The sequence below is a fragment of the Marmota monax genome, unplaced genomic scaffold, assembly GCF_021218885.2.
Source record: "Marmota monax isolate L192 unplaced genomic scaffold, Marmota_monax_Labrador192_F-V1.1 WCK01_AAM20220418_F8-fsc00024, whole genome shotgun sequence".
NCBI lineage: Eukaryota > Metazoa > Chordata > Mammalia > Rodentia > Sciuridae > Marmota > Marmota monax.
In genome coordinates, this window is record NW_026695224.1 from 32294307 (window position 1) to 32311585 (window position 17279).

Consider the following 17279-nt stretch of genomic DNA (forward strand, 5'->3'; position numbering starts at 1 on the left):
ATTTAAAAGGCAACCGTGTACTCCCTGTAAAGAACAGAGTGCTCAAACCAGAGTGGTCCTACAGGAAGACCTACTGGGTGCCTTTTGTGCCGGCCTTGGTGAGACCTGGCAGAGCCCATCCCAGAGGTGGTAGAGGTGGGGGGAGGGTGTCTTTGGGAGGTGACTGGTGCAGCACAGGTGTCCTACCACAACTACTGGGTGGCCAGGGCAGGAAGGGCCTGCTGGCTGACGGCGAGGCCAGGTTGAGAGCAGGCCTGGGCTGAAGACAGGATGAGTTCTGCATGTCCACTGTGGTCCCTGGAGAAGCCACCCTCTGGGCCACATTTAGAGCCAAATGGTCAATGCACAAGTGCCTGGGTCTTGCTCTCTAGTTTCTCAGAATGCCTCACCACCAATAGTGACTTTGAAGAATATCTTGACTAAATTATTTTACAAGGAAAAAGAGTCCTGCTAGTTCCAGTAAAGGTCAAGCCTGGCCTCTTGAGCATTGGAAGCAAGAGCTGGGTGGGAACCCAGCGGCATCAGGCGCTTCCCTGGCTCATTCCCTGCCTAGCACTGGACTCCTGAGGCCGCTGGGAAGGCTGCACTGATGACGGACAGGAGGGCTCCTGGGGACTGTGCCCTGTAAAACCCGGTCCAAAACACCAGGAAGATGTGGTACCAGGCCCCTGAGCACAGCCCAGTGTGCCTCCCATGCCTCCCGGATCTCCATGCTCAGGATATGGAATGTGCCAGCATTCCCTGGCACCAGGCCCAGGTGCTGCCACCTTCCATGTGCACCACCTTCTCCAGAGTGCAGCAGGAAAGCCCTGCCACAGGACCATGCCAAGTGCTGATTCAGAAGACATCATGCCCCAGCCTCAGCACAGCACTGCAAGTCCTCAAAGATTTCTTGTTATTTTTGAAATGAGGAAATGTGGGGCTGGGGTTGTGGCTCAGCTGTAGAGTGCTCGCCTAGCACATGTGAGGTGCACGGTTCTATCCTCAGCACCACATAAAAATAAATAAAATAAAGATACTGGGTCCAACTACTATATATATATATGGAAATGCCAGTTAGGAGTAGTTGGCTGTTTTTTGACATGATCCCAAATTCTTGGTTTCTGTTTATTTTTGTAAAAAAAAAAAAAACCGACCCTGACAATCAAACTCTGGCTCATTTTGTGACATAAAATACTGGCAGGTTGTCTACTTACATAATGGGTTTTCTGAAACTCAGCCTGACATTCTGTGCTCTTCCTACTCAGCCCTATCTCCTTATTGTCTATTTGTCTTCCCATTATGTTGGCAAGGGTCTGGGATCGGCCCCTCCCAGTTTCAATGTACCCGTTCACTTGGCAATGTGGATCCTGATTCTCTGTCTCTCCTGTGCTTTATGACACTGGCCAAATCTTAAAGAATGTGGAAGCTCAGGGCTCAGATACAAGATATTTGTTATCTTTAGACAAAGGATTTTGGATCAAATTAAAGTCGAATCCTTGGCTATTTTGAGAGAACAAAAAGCCATAACTTTGTTATAGCATGAAATTACCCCCAAAGCTTTGTTGTGATTGATTTTTTGTTTTCATTATTCTCATAATAGCTCTCAAAAAAACATAAAAATGTAAAATTCCTTCTCTGTAAGATCTCCTTTGGGTTCAGATGTTAGAAGGCTCTGCCGATTTATTTATTTTTTTATAAGGTAACTTTACATTATTTTATCTGCTCCAGAAATCAAGATGGTGTGTGTGCTCGGGTGTGCATGTATGTGAGTGTGTGTGAATTTGCTTGATGAGAGTAAAGATGAAGTCATGCTAAAGAAACAACGAAGAAGACAATTCCCTCCCCACTCACCTGGTTTCCCGCTCACAGTCGCTTGGACTCGCCAACCCTTTCGTCCTTGTGCACCCCGTTTGCGCCAGGTACTTGTCGTTCTGTGCATTACTCAGTGCTCTAAAGGATCAACGCAGCTTAATTATTTTTTCCTGATGGCCACAGACTAACACATTGCCACACTGACATGAATTCAGCTCGTCCCCTTCCACTGGACTTTTACCTGGTGACTAGTAGGCTTTTATAAGAAATAACACTGCAGCAAATATTTCCCTCCAAACAATGCCACTCAGATAGGACCAGGAGTCATAGCAACATGGAACAAAGTGCCCCAGTCCTTCGTGGTTTTGTTGAATTTTGTCGAGCTACTTTCTGAAGGGCTACAATACCACCAGGTGGGGGATGGCTGTACTGATTTGTCTCCACGGTTCTCTTTCATTTCTGAATTTGGGATAATTTGACAATAGCATTGATCATAGCAGTGGCAACTATAGCCCCAGCTAGTGTTCTTGAGAAGTCTTCTGTCCCAGGCCTTACAAGAGGTGCTTAGACATATCGTTATGATGGTTGACCCTGGACCTGGAGGTAGCCTCGCAAGGTCAAACTGGAATCCCCGGATTAACATTTGCTGACTTCTGAAACCTACCCAAAAGTGGCCGTGGGGTCACTGTGAGGACTGAGTGAGTGATTAGGGCCACCTGCCCACAGCTGCTTGTTATGACTCTAATGATCTTTCTGTTGGCCCATTTGATGGATGAGGAAACTGACAGCTGAGGGTCTTGCTCCAGGTCACAGAGGGCGCCCTCTTGTGCTGGGATCCAAAATGCAGACCCTTTCCCCAGAGTTCTGACTGCAAATGCCTGTTTTTTTTTTTTTGTCACTGAAACACTGCTGCCTGCCACCTTTGCCGGGAACAGCACTCACCCAAGAAGGGTGGCTGTTCTTGCCAAGTGCAGCAAAGGCAGAACTGAGCACAGAAGATGGGAACACGAAGTCCCTGAGTCCTCAGGGGATGCCATGGCGTAATTCCTTGCTTCTAACCCAGCACAGCTGGGTCTGGGCGCTGCCTTCCTTGGGATCCGAAGGCAGCTCTCTATGGAAGTGCCTCATGGGCCTGGGGAATCCCAGGACCTGGTGAAAGCCCGCTGGGCAGGAATCTCGAGGTCCCACTCAGGGCCCTGCAGATCCTGGCTTTCCTGCATGAGCCACGTCTTCTAAAACACTGCCTGGCGTGCATTTCTCCTGAACATCAGCGTAAACACTCAAGCTCATCCCTTAATGGGCTCCGTTCATAAATGCTTAGTCAAATACTTTTATTAGCATAACATTCCTTTTAAGAATAATGATGTTGGAAAAACAAAAACAATGTAAGCACATTTTCTCAGCTAGGGTTGATTGTGAGTTGGTTTTTTTTAACACTCTTCGCATATTTGGTGAATTAATTGTAATTTCCCAGGGGAATCTAACATGAGCTGATCTCTGCCTTCTGTGCTGAGATGTTTGGTCTCTATTCCACTCCCAGTGCCTGTCCACTGAGACCAAAGTTTGAATATGGCCACGGGCTCATAATCTTGCAGACATAACCTACTTTCTCTGGGGAACCAGATTTCAGTCTTCATAACGAGTTAAGGCCTTATTTCTCCCCCTTTCTCTTTGCCCAACAGCTGTTCGTGGAGACTACTGATGTCAACGGCAAAACCCTGGAAGGGCCCGTGCCTCTGGAAATCATCGTGATCGATCAGAATGACAACAGGCCAACCTTCCGGGAAGGCCCCTACATCGGCCACGTCATGGAGGGGTCGCCCACAGGTACGTCGGGCTGCCTTGCGTCAGCGTGATAGCTTGGACAGTGGCCCTCTGTGGTCTTCAGGGACTCCAGACACTGTTGTCCTGCTGTCCTAACTCAGGGGCCTGCACCAGCATTGACACAGCACTTCCCTGGGTGGAAGGCCGCCCAAAATGATGAGGCTCTGAGCTATAAAGTGTCATCCCTTGTCCCTGCAGGGGTCCTCTGGGATGACCACCTCCAAGTCTCTGATGCTCAGCTGGTGTTGAGCACCGTGTGATATCCGGCCACCTGTGTCAGGGCAGGGTAGGGCACAGCGCTGTGATACGGTGAGGCCAGAGAACTGTTATTTCTTTTCATTGTCGCCTTTTAATGAGAACAATATGGTGAAGCAGGTAGGACTCCTTTCCCTCTCCTTAGAGATGTGCACAGAGGAAGCTTTGCTCAGTTAGAGGCCCAGAGGCAAGCGCGTGCCTGGTGTTATTGAGTCACTTGGGTACCAGGGAGCTCCCTGCGATCGCGTCCCCAGGTCCACCTTCCTGGGGAGGCTTTAGAAGTTAGAGCTCCCTTTCTTGGCCCAGAACATACTGATTAAAGCACCATGTGACCAACAGCAGAAGCCACTCCCGCGTCCGGTGCTAGAAGAAGGAAGAACAAAGGAGGAAAATCCCTATTAGGCCGGACTTTGATTTTAAGCTTTAAGATACGCTTGAGTGAAAGGCACTTTTAGTAAAAGGACCACTGTCTCCGGGTCTAAGATTATGCCCAAACCATAGGTGACAGAGTCAGGGCAGTGGGGGCCCGAGGACTGCTTGGCCGGTTTTTTCCCTTGCTGCTGAACTGATGGGATGTATCAGTGACATGTAGATGTGGAGGCTCAGGAAGCGTTGCCATGGCAACCTTCCCAGACTGCCAGGTGAATAATTATATGCAAGGTGCCTGAAACCTCCCTTCAGCTTCTGGGAGCTGGGTCTCTGGCACCTCATGAGAACCCCCAAGGGCAGGAGCGACCCTCTCCCTTCCCAGTGTGCTCTTGTGTGCAGAGGGTGTTTGGGGTGGGGGGGATGGAGCAGAGGAGCAACAACAGCCCGGATCAGATGCCATCAGGGCAGACAGGCTGCGTGCTGCTCTTGACGGAGAGAGGGCTTCAGTGACAGAGCCCGTGGAATTTGGGTTTGATGTTTACAGAAATCTTCTTAACAAGCTGGTGTGCAGAACAAGCTGGGAGAAGCAATGCGGACAGCTATTAAAGAGGCCAGGGTGGGAGTGGAGCCAGAGGATTCCGGGTTTCTGTCTGAGGTCCCCTGGGCCTTGTAGCTGGGGCTCTGGAATGCGCCTGTGCAGGAAAGGTGTTCTCACCGAGAGTGGCAGAGGCTACATCCTGGGCGCTGTGAGCACGCACGGCTTTGTGCGTTCTGCGTGGGTGATTAGATGACGGCCAACTTCCTCCCACCTGGTCCTTCTTAAGGTTTAGGAAAGAGCATCAGATTGTTTCATATACATGTCATATTTTTGAAGAAAAATAGAATCTTTAAAGCACACTGGATTTCTTAAAGCACAGAGCTATCCATTAGGGGTAGTGACATCTTCAGGAACATGGAAACGCTGGAGCTTTGATTTGTGATTGGTATTATCCCATAAAGCCACGCGCCGGGCTTGGGCATCTGTGTAAAGTAGCTGTCACTGACGATGCGTAGCTTGGCCTGGTTTTCTCTCTTCAGGATCCCTGGGTTTATCTCTAGAGGAGGAATCGGAATGGAGTGGGTCACATTCAGGTCATGAATGTGGAAATTTTATAGAAAGCTTTTGGAGGAAAACCACTCAGATTACTTTGCACCCTGTAGGAGAGCTTCAGGAGATATGGCCGTGGACTCCATGACACAGAGCAAACCTGGGAAAGCCGGGAGCAGGCCCTTTCCTGCCCCTCCCCAGCCCAGACCAGTTTCAACCTATGCCAACCATGGCGGGCCATCAGAAGGGCTGCCTCTCCCAATTCCACAGCACCCTGCTCATCTGTGGCTTTTAGAATCCTGCGTGTCGGGAGTGTTGAGCAGACACGTTACAGAAAGGATGCTGAACGTGGAGAGCCCCGAGACTTCTCCAAACCACAAGTAAGAGCTCGGGGAGGATCTCGATATTCTGTCTGGTCTTCCCTGGTCACATGCTCTTGCACCTGTCCCACACACTTCATGATGAAAATGGCCCTGGGACTGTCACTGCTCAGAATTAGACCCTTGCTGGGTGCCAGGGGCTTTTGATCCACTGTGCCACTTCCCCCACCAGCCGGGCCTTACTGAGAGATGGACACCCCCATCTCCATCTTACAGATAAGAACACTGAACCTCACAGAGGTTTGGAAACGCGCCCACACTGGGCAGCTGATGGAGGAGAGGGAATCCGTGTGCAGGTCTCTGGCTCGGGGCACGAGCTCTTTAAACCACGCTCTGTGTTGGAGCTGGCCGCCGCCTCTCCAAGAGCCAGGATGAGGGAGAGAGAATGGGGTAGATGATGCTCATTTGGCTGACAGGCAGCTGCCAATCTGCCTCCATTCTGTGGGGAAATTCTGGCCACGTGTGCGCGGTTGTCCTGCTCAGAGCCTGCTCCAGGTCTGAGCATAATGGATCACGTCTGTTCCTGTTTGAACCTGAGACACCCAAGGGCCGCCTGGCCCCTGGGTCCTTCTCAGCTCCCTGGCTGGCATCATGGGCTCTTTGCAGGCCTGGCTTGTAGGGGAGGGTACCATGCAGCTCTGCTGGATCAGCTGGTTCGCATCCTGACAGGAAATGACCAGCACTTCTGCCAGATCGCCAGGCTCACCACGCAGTAGAAGGCCAGCTGCTGCCCCTCTCCAAAGCACATAGGATAGACCCGAGGCCCTCGTCATGGCCCACGCACTCTCCTGAGCCCACAGACCCATGACTACCTGCACGGGGTGTGGCCACACAGCCTCACAAAGCCTCATGCTCAGGAGGACCCTGCTTTCCTGATGCCCTGTTGTCACCATCTTGAAACCTTTAACGTTTGTGGCACGTGGGGCTCCATGTCTTTGTTCTCCACCGGGCCCAGCACTGGGTTGGCCACTCTGCTCAGCTTCTAAGCGAGACGAGACCTCGGGCCAGTTTCTGGACCTCTGGAAGCCTCAGCTGCCCTGTCTGTACGAGGGGGTGGACGCACTAGTGTCCGCCTTGGAGACTGAGGGAGGAACAAGCGAGACAGTGCCTCACCCAGAGCTTAGAGCATAATAAATGTGCAGGAAACGCTGGTGTATTGTTAATCCTGCGATTCTTCTTTTTATTCTGACAGTGTACCCTTCAGCACAGGTAAAGCTAAGGGACACACAGTTAGTGTGAAGGCGAGGCGAATTCATCTCCCACAAACAGGCATCATTTCCATGTCCCCATGTACCTGAATGCCATCAGCGCCGATCCATCACGGAGGAAGGTCACCCGTATTTATCTGTACGTGCAGACAGGAGACCATTCCCAGCAGCTCCGTGCGAAACTCCAGGGTGTTATTTGGGGGAATCACTCCTGCATGAAGGCAGATCAACAGAAAATAATGGTCTTTGAACTTAGCGGATCACGAGCTGCTCCTTTCATAGCGTCACAAGGCATTGATTTATGGGGCCCGAGCCAGACTCTGGGGGCTCCACAGCCAGAACTCTGTGGGAGACTGGTGTTTTCTGAATGTCCAAGGCATTGCAGGACATGACGAGCAGTGGCAGGAGGAGGACAGGGCCTTGGGAACTCTGGAGGCACAGTGCCAAGGCCCCTGGAGCCTATCAGCACCGACTTACAGGTGTTCCTGCCACGGGTGGCCTTCTGGGCACCTCTGTGAGGGGCTACCCATGAGGAGCAAAAGGCAGGTAGGGCTTCCTCCAGAAGAGACCCCGTGAGGGCGTGCGGCTCACCAGGGAGGTGCAGGGGCACCAGGGGACAACAGGCCAGCCGGTTGAAGGTGCGACATTAAGGTGGCTAGCAGAGTAGACTTTTCAGCTTGAGCCTTGGGGGAGCTCTGGGGATGTGGCATCAAGCACACACTGCAGAGTTATTCCAGCCAAGGATCAGCGCTGGGATGCCTGTCCCCCAGACTAAGGAGGAGACACCGGGTAGGAACGGTTCCCAGCAGCACTTCAACCTCGGCCATGCACAGGGCAAACTGGGAGCTGGGGCTCCCAGGGGCCCTTGCAGCAAGATACTGCATGGGGCCATGGGCTTGGCCTGGGCTCTGCCTTCTGCCCTGCCCCAGCCTCTTTGGAAGGCCACCGGGGCAACTGGGAGATCCCTGCCCCAGGCAGGGGGAGCAGCCCTGAGGGCTGTCGGGGAGACAGGCAATGCGAGGACCATCTTGGTCTCCAACCCCGTGACTGAGAAAGGCCACAGTGGTGTTTATCCTGCCTGCCCTCGGGGGCACTCTGAGCACCCCTCTGTGCCGCTCTCTGGGCCGAGGGCACTTAGCCCCTCCTGTATTCATGCCATATAGGGAGATGGGCGCAACAGCTAGGTCACAGCCAGGCTGGCTGCTTATCCCAGGAGGGACGGAACCTGGGCTTACAGGGAAGGGCCCTCTCTGGAGAGGTGATGTGAGGGCAGGACCCATTTGCCCTTTATTGTTCCCAGGATTACCTGGGTCTCTCCTCCTCCGGACACAAATCACCTTAATCCTTAAACAAGTCCCACCAGGCAGGCGGGAGGGAAATGGCCCATCAAGTGGCCCCTCAGGGAGGCTGCCTGGGGGCTCAAACTGCCTGGCAGCTGCTATTTCCCAGGGTGGCTTGCACTAAGTAAGGATGACTGTGACATCTGACAGCTGACATTTGGCGCCTGTCTCAGGGAAGCAGCGTCCTCAGTTTGCTGGGTTGGCCTGGCACTAAGGTCCTTTCACGGTTGCCTCTTCCCATGGGACGCAGGTCTCAGGCCACCTACGGTCAAGCCTGTCTTCACTGATATTTTCAGAAACTTAAAACGTCTTTCCTTCTGGCTGTCCCAGCAGATCCCAGGGCTTCTGGAACGTTGGGTGTGCAGCCATGTTGTTTGATTTCTAAGAATTAAAACTTTTTTTAAATGCAACATTTTTTTAGCTTTTCAAAGTGAAAAAAAAAAGTGCAATCATACCACATTTCACCAGAGATGGTGGCCCTTGGGAGACCCTGCAGATGCCCTGGCATCTCTGCCCAGGGAGAGGCAGGTCCGCAGCTTTACTGCACCTGCCTTTCTGCAAGTCACTCTCCACCACGGGTCCCAGGGAAGCTTTTGTTAATCAACGAACATTGAGCTGCATCGCCATTGCCAACAGCTAGGTCCAGCTCCACCATCTGCCAGTCATCCAGTCCCCTGAGGACCAAAGATGCTCTCGCTTTCAATCAATTCTGCAGGGAGCAGAATCCCTTCTCTGTCTGGTGACAATTTACTTAGTATGAATTCATGTAAGTGGGACTGAGGACGGAGGATGTGCCTTGGCAGTTTGATTTGGATTTGAGTGATGCTTGTGATTCTCTTCTCTTTCCCATAGTCCCCTTTGACCCTAAGTTGACTGTACATCCCTGGGGCTGGGGATGGGTTGGGGACACCACTTTGCTTCCTGAATGGCCCTCCTCTCCACCCTGAGGTTTCATTCCCAGGCCAGGCTGTGTGCCCATCTCCCCACTGCCAGTGTCACTAGGTAGACTTGAATTTCAGGGGCTCTGGGGGACACGGCCCGCGGGATCACATCATTTGCTTCCCTATCAAAGAAGACATGGGGCAGCTCCGTGCATTAGTCTTAGGAGGTGCTCAGATGTGGGCAGGAAGCCCTCCTTCCTCCACTCTTCACTTGGGAGAGGATTTGTGGCCTCAAACATTTGAAAATAAGATGTAAATTTAATTAACTCCATTAAAACAACAGTTCAAAGTGGAGACAGGGTAAAGCAGCTTCGGTAGCTTCAGAAAGCGACTGATCTTTCCACAACCTTTTCAAAGAATAACTCTGACGGGAATGTCTAGTCCGAATGGAAATCGGGTGGCAGTGAGCATACAGAGTAGAGCGCCCCGAGCTGTGGCAGGAGAGCACCCGGGATGTCCCGGGAAGCGGCCCCATGCCCGAGGGTCCCCTCTCTGCAGCACGGGGAGCTCCTGCTGCCGCTGAGGGTGAACAGCAGGTCCACGAGGCGTCGAGCGCTGCAGGTTCAGGGAAAGCTCTATCTCAATAAGCTCCTTATCACCATTTCGTTTGAGGAATTCCTTCACGTGGTCACTGGGCGGCTGCTACCAGCTGGGTCACATTCTAGGTGCTGGGATGGGGGTGACAAGGCCCTCCAGGACTCTGTTCCCAGCACAGCTATGGTGTGTGGCAAGGAGGGGAGAATCTGCTAAATGAACAAAGGTAATTTAGATCCTTTGGGTAAGGTAGAGCCAGGTGAGGTGACAGAATGAAGGCGAGGTCAGGGAGGGGCCCCGCTGAGCCCAGTGACGAGGGAGCCCAGGAGGCAGGGCCTGGAGGAAGGTGCTGCAGGTAGGGTACCGGAATGTGCCAAGGTCTGGGGGCAGGAGTGGCAGAGGAGGGGCAGGCATGAGGCCCCGTGGCTGGGAAACGTAGGAGCAAGCCCAGGAGAGTTCCCGGAGGCAGGCCCGGCAGGGTGTCTGCGCAAGAGTCAACAGATGAGGCCCTGGACCAGGTCTGGCCCCTGCCTGTTTCTAAAATCAGGTGGTATTGGACCGGCCCTGCCCACCCTCCACACACTGACTGTGTCTGTTTCCCTGTGATGCTGCCAGGACTGGGTGCCCGGGACCGAGACTGTACCTTCCACGGAGCCCAAACTATGCACTCTCTGATGCTTTGCACAAAAGTCCACAGACTGGTTTCCAGGCCTGTAGGTTGGGGTCATGTTGTCCCCTAGCAGGAGGCCTGGGGGAGGTTTAAGCAGGAGAGTGGTCACATCTGATCCCACTGGTACAAGAAAACGTGTGCCACTCAGTGGAGAAGGAAAGGAGGGTGACAGGGGCATTTCAGCCTTCAAAGCCAAAGATGACCATGACCTGGACCAGGCTGGCGCCAGGAATGGCGAGAAGACACATGGGGCTGCTGGACGTTGGCTGGTTCGCTGTCTAGGTCGCTGTCCGGGGCCTTCTTCAGATAAGCACGTGCGGTCAGCGCCCTAATAGGCTTCTCACTCCCGCGTGGGCTGAGGGGAGAGGAAAGCAGTGTCCTCAGCCACCAGCTCTCGGGCAGGGACCCCGTGGTTTGCTGTCACCCCTCAATTTCAGTCTTCCGCAGTCCCAGGCCCATGATAAATACATTCTGTGAACAAATAGTCGCGAGCGCCAGAAATTCTGAATCTCTGTAAACTCCCCTTTTTATTCCTTTTATAAATGTTTGTCTTTATTGGCAGTTTGTTCATTTCTTCAACAAATATCTCCAGAGGGCCCGCTATGCGCCAGGCAGGCTGCGCTTGGGGAGGGGCCGGCTACACCCAGCTCACAGGCCAGCAGGAGGCCAGCTGATGAGCAGCGTGTCCTGTACTTGGTGGTCACTGGGGCACAGGAGGAAGTCAGCCAGCTCTCAGGAGCCTCGATAGGAGTGGTGAGGTACCTGCCAGGGAGTGGAACTGATGGTCTTCAGGAGATTCTGCAACTGTTGAACAGATGCTCAGGGAGGTTAGGTTACTTCCCCAAGGTCACACAGCTGGTGGGTGACGCTCAGGTTTAAACTCAGTCCCAGGTGACTCCTCCTCCTGTGCGCTTCCATTTGCTCCCGTCTGCAGCCTCCACTGCCCTTCCTCCAACCCCATGGTGGTGTTAGGGTAACAGCCTGGAGGGCATCTGCTTACCTACAGTGTGTGTGTGTGTGTGCAGGTGTGTGTGTGTGTGTACAGGTGTTGCTTTGTCACCTTTTTCCTGCCTGGTTTGTTTCATGTAGCATCACATCCTCCAAGTCCACCCACGCTGTCACAAATGACAGGATTCCTGAGATGATGGATGGGTTCATTAGCTGGATTTAATCACGCCACATTGTTTACATGCATCGAAGCATCACGTGGCGTCCCGTAAATGTACACAATTGGGATCCACCAACCAGGAAAACAGCCAAACAGAAATCAGCAAAAGAAGAGAGCAAGAGAGCAGGAGAGAGGAGGGGAAGGAGGCTCAGGGGTCTCACATCCCGAGGGGCTGCAGAGGGGTCAGCCTGTCACAGGCAGAGACGGGAGGGCCACCTGCATAGTGAGAGCGCAAAGGGAGCGCTCTGCCACTCCTGAATGAGCAACTGGGGGGGGTCTCCACAGTCTCCAGTAAGGACCACTGTTCCCCGCCGCCCTGATGCTGGCTTCTGAGTCCCTGAGCAGGAAGTCCACCGTGAGCCGCACTGAGCCCAGGCCTCTGACTCACAGACACATGCTGTCCCCAGCCACTGAGTTTGTGGCAATTCACAACAACAACAACAATAGAAAACTAATATGGCATGTGATTGTGTTATCTTGTCTACACACCAGCCACGAGTAACCCGCGCTACACAACCAAAAAGCAGGAGTAAGTAAAAGCCAGGACTCATAAACTAACAACTAGCAGAAGTTCGATTTTAAGTCAGTTACCCACCTGTAATTTTCAAGCAGTCCCATGCCAGCACCGTCCCCCAGAGCCTCAGGAGCAGTCTTGGGACATGTCTGTCACCACACAGGCTGGTGAAGCTCTCCTCACAGATGCTTTAGGTTTTCAGGTGAGGAGGGTGCCCAGCTGGGCTGAGGGCCCCGTGGGCAGCCCCAGACCCATCCAGCTTCCAGAAGTCTCCTGCCATGGCCATGGTCCACCTGTTCCAGGGTAGATGCCTGTCACAGACAGGGCAGTGCCAAGTGAAAATGACACAGCAGGACACCGCGCCTGCTCGGGGACAAAGCGCCACTGTCATTGGTACAGGTCACCAGAAGCCCCAACCTGGCCCCTTAGCCATTAGCAGGTGGCAGCTGCACAGCTTCTCAGTGTCCATGGACAGTGTCCTGCCACAGGCATATAGAGTACCTCCCTGGGTGTATCTGTTTTAGAATGTCACGCCCCCCGCCACCTCCAGGATCCCTGGGTGTCTGGAATGTGGATCCCGGGGCGGCTTGGCACTCAGCACCCCAGCACCCCCGACAAGAGACGCCTTGGTTTAGCACGTCTCCGTGCAGACTGTGTGGCCCACGTTTGGACACAGGCAAGCTTGACCCCTGGAGCTTCTCTCTGTGGCAGGTGCCACAGCCTGACCATGGCACACCCCACACTGCGTGGCATGGTCTTCAGAGCAAAGGACAATTCAGTGTGTATGTCACAGTCCTGCAGCAGCCCACCTCAGCGGGGGGTGCACAGTCACCTCCAGTGAAATCCTGTCACAGTGGCCATGGCTCCTGCCCCCCCCCACGCCCCACCTGTGCCGCCCTGGGGTGGGCCAGCACAGCCCCCCCCCCCTTCTCCCTCTGTGATGATGCCCTTGGGGCGCATCATGCTGTGGCATCTGTACTGACTGTTTGTTGATGTGGCTCAACAAGATCTATGGAGCAGATTTCCCTTGGAGTTTTCATTGTTTGACTGCATTCACCCACTTACACAGGGATGGGTGGGGGGGTCCTCACCGCTGTTTTGCGAGTGTGAACAATGCTCTGAACATTCGGGGTGAGTTAGGGTCAGGCCTGTTTTCATTTCTCCTGAGTGCTATCTGGGAATTGGCTTTCTGGCCCCTGAAGTAACTCCGCGTTAACCATTTGAGAAACATCCAGACAATGATCCAAGGCAGGCGCACGTTTCCTTTCCTGTGAGGGGTGCACGAGGTCCCTATCCATCCAGCCTCCGGGGCACTGTGAGGAAGTCAGGGCACCGTGTGGCATGGACTGGCATTTCTTTTTCAAGATCCTTAGTCTATTCTGAAGGGCATTGATGGGATGGGGTCGTCACCACAATTCATTTCCGTATGAATCGTAAAATCAACTTGTTAAGTTCTGTGGAAACTCACAGAAGGTAAGTGGGATTTCGACTGGCATTGTGTCGGGCCGATCTTGGATCAATTCAAAGAGCTTGGCTCTTCTACCAATATTGGGACTTCTAGTCCATGAACATAGGGTGCCTTTCCATGGCTCACATCCCGAATATTCCTCACCAATGCCTCGTGGTTCTCAACATACACGTCTTGCAGTGTTATATTCCTAAGTATTTTACTTTTTGATTCTATTATAAATTGAATCATTCCTAGTTTCATTTTGTATCATTCATTGCCATTAAATAGAGATACAATTGATTTTGCGTATTGATCTGGTGCTCTGCAAACTCGTGGAAATGCTCTTTTAATATGGACCTTACTATGCTTATTTTATAAGCTCAGCAATTAGTCTCATCACAATGGCCTGAGCCTCACATGTCCTGTTTCCTGCACCCTCATAATTCCACACGCGCGTGTGAGACAAATATGAAGCAGATGTGTTGTGTGTTTAATGTATTATTGTCCCAAATCCTCATTCTGATAGTTTTCCTTTCCTACATGGTAACTAACTGTGGAAAAAATCAGATTGCTTGCTATAAGGCAAAATCCAGGATGTGTCTTCACTCCTCAACTCTTTTATCTGAGCCACCTCAAACATTCCCAATTGTCTTTTTTCTTAAACATTTGAAAATTGACTCTCTTTCTGATGGTGGTGTATCTTCCCAGCAAAAAGTCCGCTGTGCCTTCCTGAATGTACCTTGCCACTATACACACACGGTTCCAGACCTGCCTCCCCTTTCAGCGTGACCAGATCCCTGCTCATCCTGATGCCTCTCCTGTCCATCACAGACACCTTCTCTAAGGTCGCTTTCTAGCCTTTCTCTAGAAACGATAGCCATTGCCAAACTGTAACTCTTGGGCTTGTTTGTTGCACACACAAAATATCCATCGTGTAGCCAAAGTCAAGGTGAAATGTGAGCTCAACCACCGACTCCCCTAGACCCCCGCCCTGCAGGCGTCCTTGAACTCCACCTTGAGAACAGAGCTGAGACCCTCAGAAAACGACCTCCCAGACTTAGCGCCCTCCTGTTCTCTGCATGCCCAGCCTCTCTTGCCTCTCCTCTATCTTGCTTTTAGAATTCCTGAATCATCAGCTACATCCTCTCCATGTCGCCCGCCCGTTAGCTGAGCCCATAATTCTGCACCCGACCCTCCAAAAACTCCCGTGCACGCCACGCACGTGGACACACCATACCAACTGGAAAGCCCTCCTCCGGAAATCCTCCTACTGCACTTCCCCAACCAATGGGAATCCCCGCGAGAGCTCCAAAGTAGCAGGCCGAGGCGGACAGCAGGGGTCTAATATCCAATTGAATGCACATCTTAACATGATCATTATCATCTCAATGGCTTGCCCGCGTCACCTTTCAACCAAAAATGCCATGCGTCATTCCTACCCGGCTATGGCTCTCAGCACATAACTAAGAAAGGCCTACAATATTCTTCCCATAATTACGACCATATCATTTCTTAGAACTAGGGTAAAGTTTTAAAGTCAATGTAAAATACACTGATAATAAATACAAAGTGACACTGTACTTTCGTATAGATTGCTGACATTCAGGCCAGAAAACAAAGTAGGCATAAGCAGGTGTCTCCTAGCCCTGCTGGGCTCAAGGCTGCAGTGCCCAGGAGGACTGGGAGGGCAGAAGGCCCTGTCTGTGGTGGTCCAGACCCACCTGTGTGGGTGTCTAGGGCACCTTTGCTCGTGATGGTTGGATGCACCTTTTTCGCTGTGGGCTACACTGTGCGACGGTTTGCACACACACCGCTCACTCATTTCCACTTCTTCGACAGGCTTGGAAGGGAAGTTCAGTTCCTTATGAGTGTGGGCACTGAGTCTCAGGGCTGTGGGGTATTTACCAGGGTCCCTTGACTAGGGGAGGGGAAGCTGAGATTCAAACCTCAGGAGTCTGGCCCCAGACTTGCTCCTTTCACCTGTGTGTCATCTCAGACCAAGAAGTTCCAGTCCTGTGTGGCAGGGTGCTTGGCACAGAACTCGTGCCCTGGGCCGTTCTTGCCCCAAATGCAGGGTAAGAAATAGGGATGCAGATCTTCCATGGCTGGGTCTCCTCCCCTCGTGAGAGGACACAGAGAGACAACGCTGCTCTCTGTGAAACAACTTGCAGGTGGGTGGACAGACAGGTCATGGCATTAACTGTGCTTGGGTGACAGCACAGAGCGCCCTCACTGCCCGTGAGTGTGGGTCTAGGGAAGCCAAGCAGTAGACGTTTTGTAGAGCCAAATGGAATCTTTATGAAAATCTGTACAATTTTAGAAATAAAGCACTAAGATCATTTCCCTAAAGAGTTCACAGTCATATCGATAGAATTGATCATCTTTATCATCAATTTTAAATTTAGCTCCGAAAACTTTTCCAAAGCCAGAATGTGGAAGTATTTGGTTATTTCCATGAGCAAATATTTGAAAAATGATATTGAAAACATTTTCTGTGTGTGTCAGCACCCCCCTAGGGAACAGAAGGCATGATTGGATTCGGGCAGTTGTAGGAGGGTCTGTTTCACAAAGAGGAGCAAAGCACAGGCCCCTGTGTGGCCGGGGCACAGGACAGGGTGCTGCTCAGGCAGTCAGGACAGAGCTGCTGCCATCCCTGGTCCTGGGGAGGTCAGGGGAGGTTAGGCCTGTGAGGAGAGGGTCACCTAGGCCCACTGGGGGAACTCGTCCCAGGTACGGCGGGACACAGCGTTCTGACCTCGACCACCCCTGTCCTCATCCCTAAACCCAACAGGAAGTCAAAGGGCCTGCATGGTCCTCCAAGCCAGCCTCCAGGGACAGAGGGAGCGTGACTTGGCATGCTGAGGGGCCAGCTATAGACACACCCACACATTAGCCTGCAAGCTCTGCTGCTTTTTTCCTAAAGCAAAGATGGGGTTCTCATGATTCAAATGGAGGAAAAATAGACTGAGTCCAGCACTTTGACCTACAAATTCTAAAATTCTGGAAAAATCAACATTGTGCCCCAGGCTTATTTAAATACACCTATATTGTATTCAAGGTGGAAGTATTCTTGAATCCATTTCACTACTGGGAGAAAAGAACTGTGTGACCTTCCAAGAGATTCCAAGCCATATTTCACTGGTTTCTAAGTCTGAAGAGGTGCTTGCTTCTGGGAAAGTGAGGAGCGTATTTGTGGGTTTTTGGGGGGGGTTTTGTTGTTGTTTTTTTCACATCTCTAAAGAGGCCACATTTTCTTCTCTGACGAAGTCGGCCGTTGGCGTATATGCTGCTGGGCTCACTGACATCTGACTTGGTGATGTAATATCTGTGTACAGAGCAGTCTCCAAACTGGGGTTCCCTGGGTTGTGCATCTGGCACTGTCAAGGTGTCAAGAACGTCAAGCTGGGACTCTCAGCCCTTCAGGAAGCAGAGAGTGCACCAGCGAGATGCCTGAAGGCAGAAGTCCATCAACAGGGTCTGGGCTCCTCTGCCTCTGATGGCATCAGGCAGGTCTCACTCAGGAGCCAGATAGCCGCCCACAAGGGGTACACACTTTTGATCCCAGCAGCCTGGAAGGCAAGGCTGAGCAACTAACCCAGGCCCTGAGCAACTCCACAAGACCCTGTCTCTAAATAAAATGCAAAAACAGTGGGGTGTTGCTCAGTGGTTAAGTGACCCTTAAATCCCCAGTACCAAAAAAAAAAAAATCAGATCTATGATATGTAGCCTCCTGTCTCCCTCAAGC

General features: G+C 52.1%; 1 protein-coding gene across 2 annotated transcripts in view; it reads left to right on the forward strand.

Moving 5' to 3' along the window:
* Cdh13 (cadherin 13) overlaps positions 1–17279 on the forward strand; it is an 873206-nt gene that overhangs the window by 570843 nt on the left and 285084 nt on the right. For both annotated transcript variants that reach the window (XM_046434914.2, XM_046434915.2), the window contains exon 6: positions 3477–3621. In XM_046434914.2, coding sequence (XP_046290870.1) covers positions 3477–3621 — 145 coding nt within the window. The remainder of the gene's footprint in view (positions 1–3476; positions 3622–17279) is intronic.